This window comes from Patagioenas fasciata, chromosome 8 (assembly GCF_037038585.1).
Source record: "Patagioenas fasciata isolate bPatFas1 chromosome 8, bPatFas1.hap1, whole genome shotgun sequence".
Lineage (NCBI taxonomy): Eukaryota > Metazoa > Chordata > Aves > Columbiformes > Columbidae > Patagioenas > Patagioenas fasciata.
In genome coordinates, this window is record NC_092527.1 from 6,993,554 (window position 1) to 7,011,488 (window position 17,935).

General features: G+C 46.7%; 1 protein-coding gene across 4 annotated transcripts in view; it reads right to left on the minus strand.

Annotated features, from left to right (window-relative positions):
• Window positions 1–6,176: 6,176 nt before the first annotated feature.
• RNLS (renalase, FAD dependent amine oxidase) overlaps window positions 6,177–17,935 on the minus strand; it is a 69,066-nt gene continuing 57,307 nt past the window's right edge. For all 4 annotated transcript variants that reach the window (XM_071811585.1, XM_065843590.2, XM_071811589.1 and 1 more), the window contains 2 exons: window positions 10,666–10,841; window positions 6,177–6,455 (listed from right to left, as the gene is read on the minus strand). In XM_071811585.1, coding sequence (XP_071667686.1) covers window positions 6,303–6,455; window positions 10,666–10,841 — 329 coding nt within the window. In that variant the 3' untranslated portion in view covers window positions 6,177–6,302. The remainder of the gene's footprint in view (window positions 6,456–10,665; window positions 10,842–17,935) is intronic.

Consider the following 17,935-nt stretch of genomic DNA (forward strand, 5'->3'; position numbering starts at 1 on the left):
TCAAGGCCTCGGATCTGCCACGTAAAGCAGCTTACAGACGGCACATCCGAGCCAGAGCCCAGATTAGAGGCAAAACCAGCTCTGGCCCCAGGGAAATCTCTGTGCAGCAGCTCAAGGCACCGGCTGGGCAGCTCAGAGAGCGCCCTTGTCCTCCCCAGGAGCGCTCGGGCACCAGCCTCCGAATGGCATCACCAGCCATTTGGAGTTCATCACGTCGAGTTCCGCAGCTGAACAAACGCTGTGTTTCCCCAGGCAAAGCCCCTCGGTGCCAGAGCTCTGTCTGCAGCTGGGCTTGGGAGCGGTGACCCAGATACCACTGAACACTTTGGGCTGCGCTGGGTCAGGTTCCTCTTCTTTGCATGATCTCGAAGAGGAACTCGTCTGTCAGCACTGCACGCCACGCTGGTGCCGCTGCTCAGCAGCATCTGCCTTGAAGCTGGTGCTGTACCAGCACGACATTGTCTGTCCATCTGCGGTCACGGGGGAGGACAGGGAGGCTCCAGCGTGCCCAGACATGCCCCGAAGCAATGTGCTGTAGCTGTGGTGTTAGTCCTGCTGGGAGCAGGGTTGGGTCAGAGAACCCCACACCTCCCTTCTATATCACACGTGCCTTCTAGAAGAGCCAAACATATAAATTATGATGCTGGCACACCCCAAGATCTCTAGCAAGTCCTGGCATCTGTTACATCAGGTCCTGCTCCAGTGGCTTTGGCTGCAGGGATGTTTCACAGCTCAGCGCTATGGAAACCCATCGTGTATTTTCAGCTGGGCAGAACCTCCCAGCTGCAGCTGCCTTTTAAAAATCAAAAAAACACCCAAAAGCCCAACCCCAAACCTAAAATAATCTCCAAATTTATTTTCATATACTTGCAAAACATAATGGCCTGGCTCCTTGGAGACATGAGAGCCGAGGAGCTGCGTGCCTGTCCCCTCTTCTTGCTCTTTTTAGAAATGGGCTATATTCCTACAAACTGCATTAAATGCACCCAGAGGTGTGCAGATTAATTTACAGATCTGGGAGAGTTATTTCGACAGTCACAACACACTCCACGCAGGCAGGGTCATAACAACACATGCCCTCTGCAGCCTGGGGTAGGGGCAGATGCAGCTCTGGTGTGGATGGAGGGGTTGGGAAGTGGTTGCATGACATGGGGACGTGGCCACTGGACACAGCAGAGCCCTGGCCTTCAGGAAGGTACATGTGGGCTTGGGCTATCATGGGTGGCCACAGCTTCTCACCCTGGAGCTGGCTCAGAGCTGGTTGAGCCTAGAGCAGAATGTTCTCCCGCAAGGCTTGCCTCTTCTCACCATGATCATCTGTTCCAAACGTCTTCCTTGCCATGGGAAGGGAGAGGTCTCTGAAGGCCCTGGGACACAAGGCAAGCAGATGTGCCCTCGCTGGGGCTGCAGATGTAAAACTGGGGGGAATGAGAGATCTTTTATCATGCCATTAACAGCACTATTTGGAGTCAGGCTTTGTGACTCAGGTGGGCTCCCGGCAGAGTCCTGTGGCTTCCTATGACACTTGGTTTCTAAAAGGCTTTTACCGATTTCACAGGGATCTACAAGCAGGAGTGGGTAGAGAGCTGGCAGGGCTGGATCCCATCCAGAGCGCCCTCAGGAGCAGAGGGTGTGCCATGATCTCACACCCACCTCTGCCAGGGCCTCCTCCAAAACTCATCATGGCTCGAGATGTGATGGGTCAGCCTTACCACCTGTGACATGGTGGCAATGGCAAGTACACAGTGCCACACATCCTGCCTGCTGGGTGGTGAAGCACCAAACATCTCCTTGGCCACGTGTCCTGGTTTTGTTAAAAACCAAGTTTCTCTTTTAGTGAATTTGCCTGTGAGCTAAAGCTTCGTATCAGCTGCATTTTCCTGGAGAACCAGATCCATGTTTTGGTGAACACAGCAATAGAATGCGAGGTTATTGATAAGCATGGATGGACATCTCGCCAGAGGGACAACGAGAAACAGGTGACAAGAGACTTACCAACTGTGTATAACATCCCATTCACGTGAATACTTCATCTAAAAGTGGGAGATCATGAGGATCTCATCCCTTCTTCCTTATGGCCGACATTAGGAGAGGACCTCGCGAGTCGTCCCTGCGAGCTGAGGCCCAGTGCCAGACTGAATCCAGCTCCGGTTGGCTGCAGAGTCCAGTCCAGGACTTCAGGTGCCGGCTCTGCAGTTGCTGGGACTTTCAGGATTGGTTTTGTATATTTTGTATTATTTTCTCTATTCTTATCAGTAGCATTAGTAAAACATTTTTAATTTTCCCAGCTCTCTTCTCTCTGTCCTTCTTTCCCTCCCGATCGCCTGTCCTGAGTGGGAAGCGGGGAGAGGAGGTTAACAATACATCTGCCACGGTTTTATGGTCACCCCACAATCAAAACCCTTGACACCACACCAAGACTTCAGTTGGTACCATCTCCAAAAACACCTCTGCAAAAGCAGGGCATGGATGCACATGGTGCTCAACCCAGGCACCTCCTAGAAGGAAAAGGGCTGTGAGAGTCATCATGGGTGGTCTGTGAGGGGAGGGGGTGGCCAAGCACAGGGTCTGGCATCTCAGCACCGCACACTTGTCTTTCTCAAACGCATTTGATTGAAGACCACACAACGACTGTGATGCAAAAATTGCCTTGCACGGTGCTAAAGAGGCCAATGTTGGCTGAGTCATAGGTCTCACAACACTTCTGTTAGCAGATGTCAAGGAGCAGTTGTGTCTACCAAGCGTACCTGTTAGCATCACTGGGTCTGTTCAGCCTGGAGAACAGGAGCTGAGGGGAGACCTTCTCGCTCTCTACAAGTGCCTCAAATGAGGCTGTAGTGAGGAGGGTGTTTGTCTGTGCTCCTCAGGAACAAGCACCAGGAGCAGAGGCAACGGCCTCAAGTTGCGCCAGGGGAGGTTGAGGTTGGATCTGGGGAACAATTCCTTCCCCGAAGGGCTGTGGGGCATTGGAACAGGCTGCCCAGGGCAGTGCTGGAGTCACCATCCCTGGAGGGCTGGACAGATGGACATGAGGTTCTCAGGACATGGGGCAGTGCCAGGGGTGGGTTATGGCTGGACTCAATGACCTTGAGGGTCTCTTCCAATGATTCTATGATTCTATCTAGTGTGCTATTTGGCCAATAATACAAAATCCTTCCTGGTGAGACATGCACCTGTTGGTGGGACAGTATCTAACAAGAAAGATTGCTGCTGGAGACATAAGGGCAGACACCCAGAGATCAGCAAAACGCACCTCACGCAACTGAATATATTGTAAAAGCAGCGAGTGATGCCGAGGGCTGACCCTGCAAAGTGACATTCTGGAAGTGAACACAGATGTGAGATAAAAGCTTTGAGCATTTATGGCCCCATGATGGGGAAGACAACATCATTGTCATCTGAGAGCTGAAATGCTTTAATTCCAATTTAGGCATGAGCTGTGTCTCGTGACATACAGGAGATCAGATGCAGCTGTCACCCTCATCTGGGAACAGGGAGATATGGGTTGTAATTAATGGATCTGCCAGTTAACCGAAAATTATGTCCACCCAGGGAAAGACCTGGGAAATCAACCAGACAAGTCTCATCTGCTGCCATCCTTTTGGACACAGTGGCCTCTTTGAAATATCACCACTTGCTGCCCACCTTGCGTGGGAATGTGAATACCATCGTCTCCCTGTGCACATCTAGAAAACGAGATATCAGAGACCTGTAAGTGCCCACTGTCTGGAGCGTGGCCAGAGAAACACTTCTATACCACCCTAATAAGTCAATTTTGTTTAAATCATCTTAACATGGGAGGAATGTGGGACAAGGTGTTTTGATGGACTGTCATGTGATGGGAAAGAATGGGCAGAATCTGAGTCTTGTCGTGATTCATGTTTGAAAACCTCTGAACTGAAAAAAATCTCATGATTCGAAAAATCTCTGAATCTGTCGTTTGTTTATGATTGGGTGTTTTGAGGTCTCATAGTGACTCAAGCTGTGAGATTGCTGAAGGACGGGGTCAGAGACATCTCCACTTATCTGTCACTCATGGTACTGGTGGCTGCTGCTGCTTGTGAGACCATCATGACTCTTCGGAGCCTCTTTGCGAGGTGGAACGAGGAACAACCTTATTCTCCATTATCTGCACGTCACACACCTTCAGGATTGATTTATTTGGAATGTTAGTGGTTTTTTTGGCTTGCTTCCATTCACAATTGAGGGAATGGGAAGGAAGTGCACATTTTAGCGTTTTTCTTTGTAATCCAAAATACATCTTTGAAGAAAGCAGTAGAAAACTAGGAGTGAAAACAGCACCATGGGTCCAGAAAGAGTTGACCCACCTGTCACGGTGGCATCTTGCAGGGGAACCCAGCAGAAAACCTTCTCATAAAGCTCAGCATGTTACTCCCTTGCATGGCCAGGCCTGGATGGAAGCTGAGGAGCACATATGAAATATGGGACTTGGTTCCTTTCACGTGCCATCATCCGCGGGGTACAGTTCATCGATCGTGGTTTTCCAACATCGCAACATAAAACCTTATTTCAGCTTGAACTTTGGTTGCTTTTGAGCTCGCACTAAGTCAAGCCAACACTAAATGCCTCACCAGATCAGATTTCATGACCATGGAGCTCTTTGTGGTTACCTTGATCCTCGGAAGACAGGAGATCGTGCGCCTTTGCAAAAGAATTGTGCACACACACAACCACCAACCGTCCCATTTCTGCACAACTCGCAGTGATTGAAACCCAAGGGTATGGAGCTGCTTGGTTCAGACACAATAAAACCACCTTGTTTTAAACTCAGGGATGTCATAGAAAGAAGAAAAACAATAAAACCGGATAGTATCATGAAATATCCTTCCAAGATGTATTTAAAATTAACTTCAGTTTAGTGTCACTTACAATACTGCATTAGAAATGGTCAAATGCAGCAGTAAATTACAGTGTTCAGTTGCTGTGAATACAGGATGTCAGATTTTCATGAAATGCAAAGGCTGAATTGTACTTCTCTAATGGTTAAAATTCTGTCTGCTGAAAACAGCATTTTGTTATTTTTAGTGCTGTAGTAGAGCTACTAAACCTGTGACGTGATGTAAGAGGAAGGGCAAGTTAAAATTTAGAATAAATAAATGATTTATTGGTTAATTTCTGCTTAATTTCAAAACTGACTTCACAGAAACACAGTTTGGTAGTTTAGAAAGAGTTGAAACTGTGACAGGTAGTACTTTCAACACCATTATACTCACTGTTTATTTTTTTTAGTATTTCAAACCAAATCCCTTGTTCATTCACTCACATGAGTATTTATATCCTTCCCGGGACCTGTCCCTCTATTTCTACACCTGTTCTGCCAAAATAAGTATCAAGCTGTCTAGAACTCACCTCGCTTTCAGACTGGCTGTTTAAATGAGTTTTAATGGTGGTGGTGATGTAACCCTCAGCCTGTTCAGCGCAGTTTTCTGATTAAGACGCTGCCACGGGCCACGCATAGATAAATTATGTTCCTCTTGGCATTCACCAGGCAAAGCAGAAAAGCACCCTCCCTATGGGCTGCTTGGACTGCGCCCAGGACTGGTACCATGTTTTGGTGGCACAACTCTGCCAGTGATGTCCTCGAGCTCTCAAATGAACTTTTCCAGCGACCTGCAACCTGGGCTCCAGAAATCTGTGGGTTAAGCAAGCTGGTCAGCAGAGAACTCCTATCCCTCAATGAAAAGTTGCTCATGGTTAGACCTTGAGTTGATCCGGTTAGACCCTGAGTTGATGCGGTTAGACCCTGAGTTGATGCGGTTAGACCTTGCATAGGCTGTCCAGCTTAAGGAGTATAGCAAGGTATGCCCCGTCACTGATCCACCACAGCCAACGCAATAACCAGGACCAGGGCTGACCTGCACCAGAAGAAATGACCACATGTATCTATGAAAGCTCTGGGATCCATTGTGTGTGGTCCTTCCGTCACTTCCACGGCTCCAGGTGCTCAGAGGACGAGTACACTCCATGGGTTTTTGTGCTGCTTCAAGGCAGGATCCTCTCCTGGACATAGTTTTCATCAGGAAACCTGGCAGGACTGCTGGAGCTCCATGTCTCTGACTAGAGCCAGAAAAAGCTATACTTCTAGCAAAGTAACCACTCGCAGCACAGATCCTAGAAAACTCAATTCCATCCCAATAATTACTACAGCACACCAATAGATCTTCTTTTATTTATTTTTGCAAGATAGAGGCCAGTGATGTTAACACTCAACTAGAATTGCATCCCTCATAGTAAAATCAATCATAACTCTCGACTACGTTCAGCAGCCAACTTTGAAATTGCTATAAATGAGACTTCACAGCCTCGGCAAGACTCATAGCAGAATCTATGCAGCCATCGAAGTTGGAATGAGTAAATCCATCGCCCCCACAAATCAGGAGAGGTTGAGTATGAAGAATCATGTGTCCCGGACAGTTGAGCACAGCTTTTGTAACCTGAAAAAACACACAGGGAGATGGAAAAGAATGTATTTTATTTACTTGAATTTCCCACCAGAAAGATCAGTATTCCTGAGAAACATGCTCTCATACAAAGCACCCCTCCCATCCCCGATCGTAGGTCCAAGCATTAATGATCAAAGTACCATAGTAATACTTATCTTCTAGAGCTAAATAACGAGGATAAAGCTTTCCCGTATGTGGAAATTCAGAAAACTTACAGCTGCGTCCTGTCTTACTCTCGGTCTGTCTCAGCAGAAACAAATTGCCTGACCCTGGATAGATGCAGCATGGGGGTCTCTAAGCCGAAAGGTATAAAGATACATGATCTCACGCAGCAGATATTGAACTGTTGAACGAAGGGAAGGGAGCCTGCACTTTCCAAGCGAGCCTGCAGCACGATGGGGTTGGCCGGGTGACCTTCCTGGATGGGAACTGCAGTGGCTTCAGAGGAACAACTGTTGTGATGACCCATCCGTGGTTCGTGCTGCTGTCCAGCCTCGGGACAACCTTCCCGCTCTCCAGCTCTGCTACGCTGGGCTCCTTTTTCATCCGAGTCACAGAACGACTTGAAGAGACTGCTAGAGATACAGTCAACACCTTCTCTGTAAGTGGCATGGGAGGAGTTCTGAATAAGGTTGCTTTGACAAATATTTAATGTCATTCTCAATGTACGCATTGCATTCATTTTAAATATAGTTTTCCTGGCGCTATAGCCTCCATTAAACTTGTGTCTGTAGAGTGGGTGGTTTGTATATCATTCCCAAAGGTGAATAATGGACCTTGCTTTGGCCAGTACTTGTTAACCTGAAGATACCTGGAACTCGCAGGGATAACACGGCCTCTTTTTATTATTGTACTTTACAACAACCACCACTGCGTGTCAAACGCAGAGTGAGAGCACACAACGCTCGTGTTTCCACCACGTCTGGCTGGCTCACGCGTTGCTTTAGCCCATTTCAAACGAACGTGCAAAGGCTGAGTGTCCACGTTGAGCTAAACCGGTGCATCCCAGAGCAGCCCTGGTGAATCTCAGAAAGGAGATAAGGCGGTGGCAGCAGTTCTGGCCTAAAGGTAACATTGGATTCCTGTGCAGTAAACTGCCACTATATCCCATCACGCGGCTGTCAGCTTCGGTGAACGAGACCTAAAGTTGCAGGCACCTTGTTCAGTCCAGGGGATTTTTCCATTGACCCAAATATACACTCAGTAGCCAGTGCAGTGCCGTTATCTGCCATTTCCAAATACAGATCAGCTGCAAAACACCCACATTTATCTTACTGGCTCCATTTTGTGTTACTGGCATGTTAGCATCTCTTCAAAGGAGGTAAGTGTCCGAAATGGATTTGTAGATAGTTGCGATCCTTTCTCCATTACTCAAGAGAAGAGACACTATGTATGATAAATCCAGCCAAAGATCGTCTTTCTCAGACTGATTTTAGATCAGTAGTTAATTTATTCCTAAAATTTTCATACCGATTGAGGTCACCGAGCATAAACAATGAAGAAAGGTTTAGCAGCAAAAGGCTTTTTTAAAGTGTCCTTCCTTCTTGACTACCCAGTAGCAAACAGCTTCTGGTTTGTCACAGCCATCACAGGATCATTTTCCCATCTTTTCACCTGTGCGGCAAGATTGTGTGCTCAGTGCAGTAAAAGCCCTCACACTAATGATTGGGGAGAGGAACCATCCTGCCCCTTGAAGATCAAGTTCTTCTGAAGGTGTTGTCCAACATAAACTCCAAATTACCCTCAGATATATGGGCGCAACCTGTTGGATCTCCATCCTCAAAGACCGCAAGACTCAGCTAGACAAAGCCATGGTCAGGGTCACCTGGTGCCAGTTGGGCTTTGAGCAACAGGCTGAACTAGAGACCTGAAGAGGTACAATTTCTACGATTCTGTGTTTTCTCAGCATCCCTTACACATATAAGGAGACCCTATCAAAGTGGGGTGAGGGGTTGGGAAGCTGTTGGCTCTGACAGTGAATAGTGTCTCACCATAATTAAAGCAGGGGATCCAGAACTGCAGCTGTGCTGCTAAGCAGTGTCAGTAGAAGTTTGGAAGTCCTAATCCCTCATCCACCACGGATAATCGTAATGTCTGCGTTTTAATCCCAGGATTGTGTTTGGCCATGTGAAGGACATTACAGCCAGATTTAATTAACAAGTAGGATAAATCCCGTCTAAAAGAGTCAGGGGAAAGATGCACCCATCTTATCAGTTCCCTTTGCTTCTGTGGCAACAGCTTATTACAAATGAAAGTAGACACAGCTTTAAGAGGAAGAGGGAGCTCTGTCCTAGATATTTAATTTAGGTAGTGATTATTTTATAGGATGGCAATAGAGATCTATTTACAGAGATAACAGATCCGACCTCCAATGATTTATCCGCAATCTAAGACATATTGACATCCACCCACCAAATTAAAGGCTGGCGCTAATTGCTCAGTGACACAGCCGTAAAGCACAAGTAGCTGCTGAAGTCAGTGGTTTTGCTTGGGAGCAGCACGGTCAATAGTGGGCAACCGAGGCGCTCTGAGAAAATAACAGAGCATCACCTCACACCATGATGCCTGAATGTAATTTTTAAATAGGGGAAACAGGATTCACATCTGGCGATTTAGGAAGACAACAATTTTGAAGCGTTTGTGGAAAATAGGAGTTAATTCCTACCATCACTCTTTCAGCTACCTCTAAAAGATGAAGCAATAGGTACAAAGTTATAATAAATCCTGTGTGGCTGTAATTTTGCCAGGATTCAAAAAGCAGAGTTGTTTGGTAGAATGCGATTGAGACTTTTTGTTCTAATTTGGTCATAAAAATAAACGGCCCGTCGTCTTTTCCTTTATCCATGTTTTCACAGTGAAATAAAACAGAATGGGCCACAGATGCTGCACATGCTTATACATCACCTTTGGCACTATGCTGAAAGTGTGAGTGGTGCAAGGAAAAGACCTATTAAGCCCTTTCCTTGCACACATAAACAAAATAGCCGAATTGGACAAGTTCTATTATAGAGCTCTGGGGCAGAAGCAGTTTCTAGGGTGTGTTAATTCTGATTTAAAAACTTTTTGTTTTGGGAGCTCTTTCCAGAGTGTTGGAGATCAATTCAATTCCTCTTCTCCCCACCACCCGCAGCTCTTGTGCTCACAAGCAGTTTGCAGAAGAAAGACAACAAATAATACAGGAGAAAAACCCAGAAATGATAACCAGAAAAGGATGCCTTAACAGCGCCAACTGTACAGAGACACTGTTACTAGCAAAAAAACCCAATCCTGAACGGATAAAGAGGAACACATAAAACATACCATGATTTTTATGAGTCACCTGAAACATTAAAACCTATGCTAAGGTGGCTTTTATATGACGCCTGAGAACAAATACTATGTGGTTTGCAAACTACCAATACCTGACTTGCAGAAAAATAAACTTTGTGCTAACAAGAGCAGGTTCCTAACTTGGATGCAGATCAAGGGGCATGAGCAGACTTTACAACAGTAACTTTGCCAGACTTCATAAAAGGAAAAGCTTCTAGGGGCTGCTTTAAGTAAATATTTTGCATCAACTTCCACATTCAATTTCACCGATGTAATTTCACTTAAGAGGCTTTGGGTAAACATGTAGCTACACTCCAATACTTTAGGAAATCGCCAACAATTTCCTCAGATTTTTAAAAGTCTGGAAAACATACACATTTCGCTATTATTACCCTTAGGTAGTTTACTTTAAAATACTTTTCGTATAACATACTGTTAAATTGAACTGGGCCAAATCAAATACTAACAATTAGTACATCTCAACACAAGTACTTCTGCTGCTCTGTGGTAGGGTGGGAATTTTGCTAATAATATCACATACTTCTGGACAGAGGAGAGACAGACCGAGTCATATTTTTAAATACCAGCGAAAATCCCACTGAAGTATGTGGGATTTACTCCTTCCTGTGCACTGCTCCTGTCCCTGCCCACCCGGAGTGCTGCAGAACCTCCTGAGCCAGCTCCACCACATAAAAAGATAACTAGACATGACCCGGCTGTCACTGGATGCTGTTCATGGAAAGACTGATGGATATTGAGTAACGATCCCCTCTCCTCTTGCTGCCCAAGGACTGAAACCACCGGGTCATACGATGTCCTCTCTCTTGCAAGTTGGTACCATGGCATCGCCCCAGCAGCATCATCCCCATAGACCAACCCCAGCACAGGTTACCTGAGAGTATCTCCATTTCTGACACTTGACGCTGGCTGGTTTAGGCAAGGATGGCATCAGCCTCTCCAGGTGATGGAGAATTAACCGCTGCACCTCTGCTGGGTCTGCATCCAGGTGCTCGCTTCCAAACGTCACCGTTGTGTGAACTACAACTGAGGGCCCAACTTCAGGAGACTCTGAAAGAAAAGAAGAGAGATGCTTTTGAAAGATTACTCATTAGCGCTCGCCTGACAGTTGTGCCTCTAGCCCAGGAGTCAATAAGAAGGAAAACATCCGTGGCATCACCCTGTTCTTCCAGCTGGAATAAAACACAAGAGGTAACAACACAACTTGTACACGAGAAGCACAGTGAAGAAATCCAGGCTTTCTGCAAGATTTGCAGTGGCTTTCCCATTGCAACAGCCCTAGCTCCATGTGTATCTCCTAGAGGGACCTCAAGGCATTCCCACGCCCCATAAGTAGCAGCTGGAAGGGGCAGGGAATATACTGGAAGTAAAATCTTCCCTTTTTTCCTCCCAGACATTTCCACGGGCTCTACAAGAAGGCCAACAAACTGGCCATAGTGGCAAACTGTCAAAAGAGAACAAAAAGAAACACGTAAAACTGCTTTATAGGAATTTTTCCAGCCAGGTCTATGCACAGCAATTCACCTCCTCCATCCAAACAGCCAGAGGAATCCATTTGCTTACCCACCTACATCAGACTAACACATATTCTTTCTCCCCCATGTGTCTGAAATGCATGTCCCCTTATAGGGACGGTCTTTGCAATGCAGAAACATGAAAGACTTGAACATTAAATCATGAGATAAAAATTTTCTTTAAGGCAAAGGACAAAAAATGAGGAGTGCTTGTGAAAAACATCTGTTCCCTCAATAATTGGTTGCATGCAACAGTATTTACATAGTTGAAGGGCTAGAATAAAAGTAATACTTTACATGTATGGAAGGGAAGAAGGGGAACAGAAGTCAGGGCAGGTTAGATCGAGAAATCAGCTCTTCCTTTTGGCCTGTACAAGTGAACGCAACTCAAGTTTTGCCGCTCTAGCTATCTGCAGGAAAGTGAGGTGTGGCTGTCTACATGCACATCGTGGGGAGTGTGAACCTTCGGTACAGCTTCTGCCCTTGGGCAAACATGTGCAAGATGAAGACCCAGCAGATCCTCACGTGAGTCGGTTCTGCTGGGGTTGTTCGCCAGGACGGATTGGCTGAAGCAAGGACATGATCTGGGTTCTGCTATATTTGAGGTGAGAGCTTGAACTCACCAAGATGGTCATTAAATTAAGAGATTCCCTCTCACTCCATTAACCAGAAAGTCTGTCTTTTGGAAGGAGAAAGCCTTTTCTGGCGAAACCTTTGTTTGCATCAGCACATTACTAGGAAAATATTTTACTTTCAGCAAATGAGCATTTTATGACCAAGGAATCCACAAAGAAAGAGGCAGTTGGAGCTTTTCTGACCAGTTCTGGCTGTTAGGTACCAAGCTTGATAGGAATCTTTCTCTTTGCTGTGTCAGACCCCATTTGAGAAGATGCCAAATTCCAGCTTTCCAAGGGGAACCAAAATGTCTTTCTCTGATAAACTTTCTGTCCTGGGCTGATCACTTCAGCACACACCACCGAGGCACAGCAGTGCCATGTTCCAGCACCCACAGCAAGCATGAACACAATGGCTTTAAACCCAGTTGGAAGGATCCCTTCACTAAGTCTTTCTTGGGTGGGTCAGTTCAGTCAACGCTTGCTCCTGAGAACTGGGAAAGAGTGGGAGAAAGGGTGGGAAGATGTTTCCTGGCTGTGGTCAGGAATGCCCCCTGACAGGCCACATTTGAAGGCCCCGAGCCATGGTGATGCCTCTTCTCAAAGTTCTTTTCCACGTCAGGCACCCTTAAGAGCAAAAGATCATTCACTTCACTCCCGGGGTTGGGCTCACAAGCTCAGTTTTCAGCAAGTAACAGAGCTCTTTCCCTGGGTGATTTCCTGAAGTAGCCAGAAACTTTGAGTTTGTTTCCTATTTTAATCTGAGGTGCTGATTTTGCTCTCTTGGGTCTTGGTCTTGAAAGGAAACCCTAACCATCGGGGATGGATGGGTCCACCCAACGTGGATTCGGGATGAGGGCAAGGCAGATTTGGGGACTAAGACTGTAGAACCAAACAAGGACTGGTCTTGTCTCAAAGCAGTGGCTCAACTCATCTTCCTGGGATTCTTCCCACCACCCCTGGCATGGTTGCACAGGACGTATCTCTGTTCACATCAGCTTTTCCAACTGTCTGGAAAAATGTCAGAAATGCTGCTCAGTCTCTCCTTCCCATTTTGGGGGAGAAAGCAGGTTTTCTGACATCTCTACAGAGAAACTGTCAGGGACCAACGATCAAGTGGGGAAGGTACCTTGGGATTTATTATGGTGTACATGGTATTTTGGCAAATTCTTCCACACAAACTTGGCAAAAAGGCTCATTAAAAGACGTCTGAGCATTTTAACAAAATAAATATTCATCGCTTGCTGTGACTTGTTATAGCCAATGATTCTTGGACAGGGTCGCCTTCTTTCAAATCTCTCATCTCTTCCATAGCATATACAAAACAAGTTTCAGGAGAACAGGCAGTTCGTTGAGTTTTTAATTCCTCCTTTGAGCTACTCATAGCTTGGAGAGCTTCCAGAGGCCACTGAGTCACAGCCTTCCAGTACTGAAATATGCAGTCTGCGAGGATCAAGTTTAACCTCGAGCCCTTTTCTTTTTTCTGCAAAACTACTGGCTGAGAGAGCAGCTTAAGACTCATTTTTTCCCTGAAAACAACGGGGACATCTCAGCCTCGATGCACCAGGTAGGAACGAGGGTTCTGCTATCATGGGAGCAAAGCCACCATTTTCCTCCCAATGCATTTAGATCAGGATGCAGCAGCCAGCTTAAAAACGAGGGCCTCTGGCAGGGCTTCTCATGAGATTTTAATTTCCTTTATTTGCAGCAAAGATGAAGCCATCACAGCCATGCTAGCAGAGGATGAAGCGGCACGGGAGACATGGCAAGCCCAGGAACGCTCAGCGATGCGAGGGGTAATGGAAGCAGCACAAAAGCTTTTATCCGCTCCCTGTTCCCCCCCTCTCGTCCCAGCTGCACAGCAATTAATCCGATCAGCCGATGCAGCGGAAGGCATCAAACGCAGGGCAGGGCAGGGCTAGAAGGAGACGGCAGCGCTGGCTGTAGTTCGTGCCCGTTTAATGAGCGAGGGGCCGCTCTGCCAGCGTCCCTGGCGCCATGGGCACCCCACGGAAAGCCCGGGAGCAGCGAGGTTGTGCCCACTCTGTTTGCCCTTTGCGGCACCCGTCACTGCAGCAGCGATGGGAGCAGCGGCTGTCCCCGTCCCCACACGCTGTCCTCGTCCCCACACGCTGTCCCCGTCACCTGCACCAGGAGGAACGCAGCGTTTTGTGCGAGGTGAGGGGAGGGAAGCGCTGGCATCACCTTGTGTGGTGACAGTGGTTTGGGGGATGTGGTTTGTGCCCCAGGTTCAAATTCTCTTCTTCCCCATGGCGTAGAGAATATGTAATGCCATAACTACAGGTGTCATTTGCTTCTGTGTTGTTTTCTTTGTTTTACAGTTAATTTCTTTTGCTCCGCTGCATCGCATAGGACAGACAGGGGCAGAGAGTAGGTGCAGAGTGACCAGTGTGAAGGTAAACACGTTCTTGTCAAGACCTGTTTTGCTTCCATGTAAACACAAAAGACAGGGTTTTTGTCTCAAAGTCAAAGTATAAAGTTCCACCAGTCCCCCAAAGACAAGTCTAGTCCACAAAGACCTTGTGGGAGATGCTGAAGCACTTTGGACCAAAGTCCAGCTGCACTGCCAGTCTGATCAGAAGTGTCTTCCCCTCTTAGTGAGTCAGAAACCACAGACATGGAAAAAGCAAAATAGATGAATCAAAATTACCAGCAGTGGAGACTTGGCAAAGATGGGGAGGAGAAGCTACAGCTCCTACTATACCTGAGAAAGCAGAAGCCAACTGGATTTGCCCAAACAGTAATATTCTAGGAGATAAAATAAAGTCTGAAGGCTATCACGAACATGTCTTGCAGTTGCTCAGCTGAAAGGTTTGAAGTAAAGAACCCCATACTGCAAGGGACGGTGTCCATCAAGGCATCGAGGACAGTTCAGAGAGGCTGATCAGTCTCGGCTTTAGAAGCGCTTGGGCTGGTCTAGGGCTGAAGCAGGTTTGTGCAGAAGCATGAGGAGCACAGGCTGCAGCCTGCAACCCTGGAAGTGTCCTGTGGCTCACAGGCTCTGCAAAGCCCATAAACCCACCAACCCTCAAGATCTACTTTGAAAAAGGTGTAAAAGTAGCCAAGACCTGCAGATCAGTTTGCAGGCTCCATAGATACATCCATACAAGGTCCACAAAGAGGGCTGAAAAGAGGATCCATCCCAGCATTACGACCTAGTTTCCAGAAGAGACCTGCATGCAAATGCAATGGGCACACGTCTTCCACAGGAACATCATCTTCCTTCTTACAGAAACAGTGTTCCTGCTCGAAACCCAGAGTCAGAAGAGATACCAATAAAAAACAAGACGTGGTTGCTTCCTGCCCCTCAGGATTTTTAAATCTTACTGAGGAGATGCGTTTTGCTGTCCAAAACCCATTCTGGTCCTGGGTAGGATGAAGGGAAGGTCAGCACGGAGGGCACTGAAGAAGCTGGACACCTCCAGTTGAGCTGGAACTGCATTCCTGCTCCTGGGGAGGGATCAGCAGGCTGCCGAAAGAGAACTTAGCAAGCAGGCCTTATAAAACTATACCTAGAAGGGAAAAAAATAACAGTGATTACCCTTAGCACACCCAGCAAATGAGTAAGAGAAATGGAGGTTCGATTTCAACAGGCCATGCTGCTGTTGGGCAAAAAAGTTACCCTCAGGAATTCCTGTGGTTCACAAGGTCCAAATCAATTGGCCACGTAATGAGGCAAAAACCTAAATAACTCTTTAACTCTTCCATCTTCCTAAAAGTACTTGTTTTGGTACTGAGAAGATAAAGGAATCCATATTTTAAAATTAAAAAGGATACTCAAGAATTACACTGAACCTGAAAACACACAAGACGAATCTACCCTTTAAATTATACAACCTCACAATCCTGAACCGAAAGAGGGGAACTGCTTCCACTTTTATGTGTCGTCTATCTTTAGTCCTCCAGAACGCAAAGAGATGCAAAGACTGCAGTGTTAAAGAAACGAGGCTCGAAATAATTTATACTGTAGAATTCCCACTGTCCCCCCGATCAGTTATAAATATTGATGGGGTGTTTAAGGCAGCCAATCACACAAATATTTAATATTCATAGATACCGCACAGGGAATTCAACATACACTTCTTGCAGGCTCTTCTTTCTGTAACGTTCAAGCGCATTACCTCTGTGGACGGAGACACGATTTTATGCATAGCAGCTGATGCAAAAACCCTTCCTTCTTGGAGGCTCCTCACACTCCAGATTACATTGGTAACGGCAGTGCCAGAGAAACAGCTTTATTATTGCCTCTTCCGTGTAAATCGGGAAGAAAACAGATGTCACGAATAGTTATCGGTAAGGAAACAGGTTGTGTCACGGAGAAGCCAGCTACTGGTGGCATGTCGTGCTGTAGAGAACAGCTGCCAGGGGCTGCCATAGAATCACAGAGTCACAGAATGTCCTCAGTTGGAAGGACCCACAAGGATCATCGAGTCCAACTGCTGTCCCTGTCCAGGACAACCCCACAGGTCACACCGTGTGTCTGAGAACGTTGTCCTGTCTCTTCTTGAACACTGTCAGGCTTGGGGCGGTGACACCTCCCTGGGGAGCAGGACCTTGTGGGTCACTTCCAACTCAGGACATTCTATGATGCTGTGATTGTCACCATTGTCTTCCTCAGCTGAATCAGGATCAGTCAAGGCTGAAGAATGGAAGAACAGGAAGAACAAGGAGTGAGCAGAACATGATGTTAGAACACCAGTAATGGCACGCCAAATGCACAGTCGGTGAACAAGGGACAGTGAGGTGCTGCTGTGGCTCCCATGGAAATGTTCCGGAGGTCAGTCAGAAGCACGGAAAGAAAAATAACAAATGCAAAATACTTGCATATGTGCTAAAACAAACATAAAGGAACTTTTTATTCAAGTGCCTTGGCTGCAGTACTCCACATGTACAAGTAAATTTCACATTCAGCCCCCTCTTCCCCACGTTGTCTTAAAGTACGTATGTGCGTGCGTGTTCCTGTTATCAGCAGAGCTGTGCGTGTGTTTGAAGAAAAGTGAATCACTTGGTGACCACTTTTGATTTTTATACTTCCCCACGTCAGCATCACCGAACACGGTACCGGCAGGCTGTCCAACCCGCCCGTGCTCAGCTCGAGCGCTCACAGCCAGAACACGGCTCCAGCCAACGTGTTCCGCTCCCTCCCCAGCGCTGCAATGCAAATCTGCACAATGCAGGTTCACCAGAAAAGAAGGCACGGTCAAGGCGGCGGGTCGGCTGTTTATATGTCATAAGGAGGGCCTTACCGCAGAGAAATCATCTTCGGTTGCTGGCCCCCAGCTTGCTCCAGCCCTGTGAAGGTACACCATTTGTTCTGCCTGGAAAAATTTGCTCATATAAACAGATCTCTCCCATGACATGCGGGAAATTTCAGTGAGAAAGGTATGTGTCAACACTCATGTTCTGGTAGTTTCTAGGTATTTGTTAACAAAATTCCCCAAATAATATGGTTTTTATTTGGCTGAATTGCATTTGGAGACAGCAAAGACACCATACTCAGCTATTTGATAATTCCATTATAACTCCTTATTTGCTGTTTCCTTTTGTTCTGAGACCACACACACAAGCAGGTGAGGAACGGAACAAGCAGACAATGCCAGAGGAAAAGACCTCACTGTATTTGGCATAAGCTCTTTTTTGACATGTTCACTAGTGGTCTCTGCTGGAGGAAGAGTATCAGGGTGGATGCACCTTTGTTTTGGCCAGTCCAGCCATTCTTTTGTTTTATTTTCCCTCTTTTCAGGCCAACGGGCTACATTCTTAGGAGAAATAACAAAACTGGGCTTCCCCAGTGGTGAGTTGATTCACCTCTCCAACTTCTTTGCTCCCACAAACTGCTGTTTCTGGAGGCTCTTCAAGAGCCGTCACTACCAGCTGCTTTGATGCAGAGTAGGGCATATTTAGAAGAGCTGATTTGAACTGCACTGTCACCACAAGGAGTGCAGGGTCCTGTTCTGACACAGGACCACCCCACACATTCGTTTGGCTGAGCAAC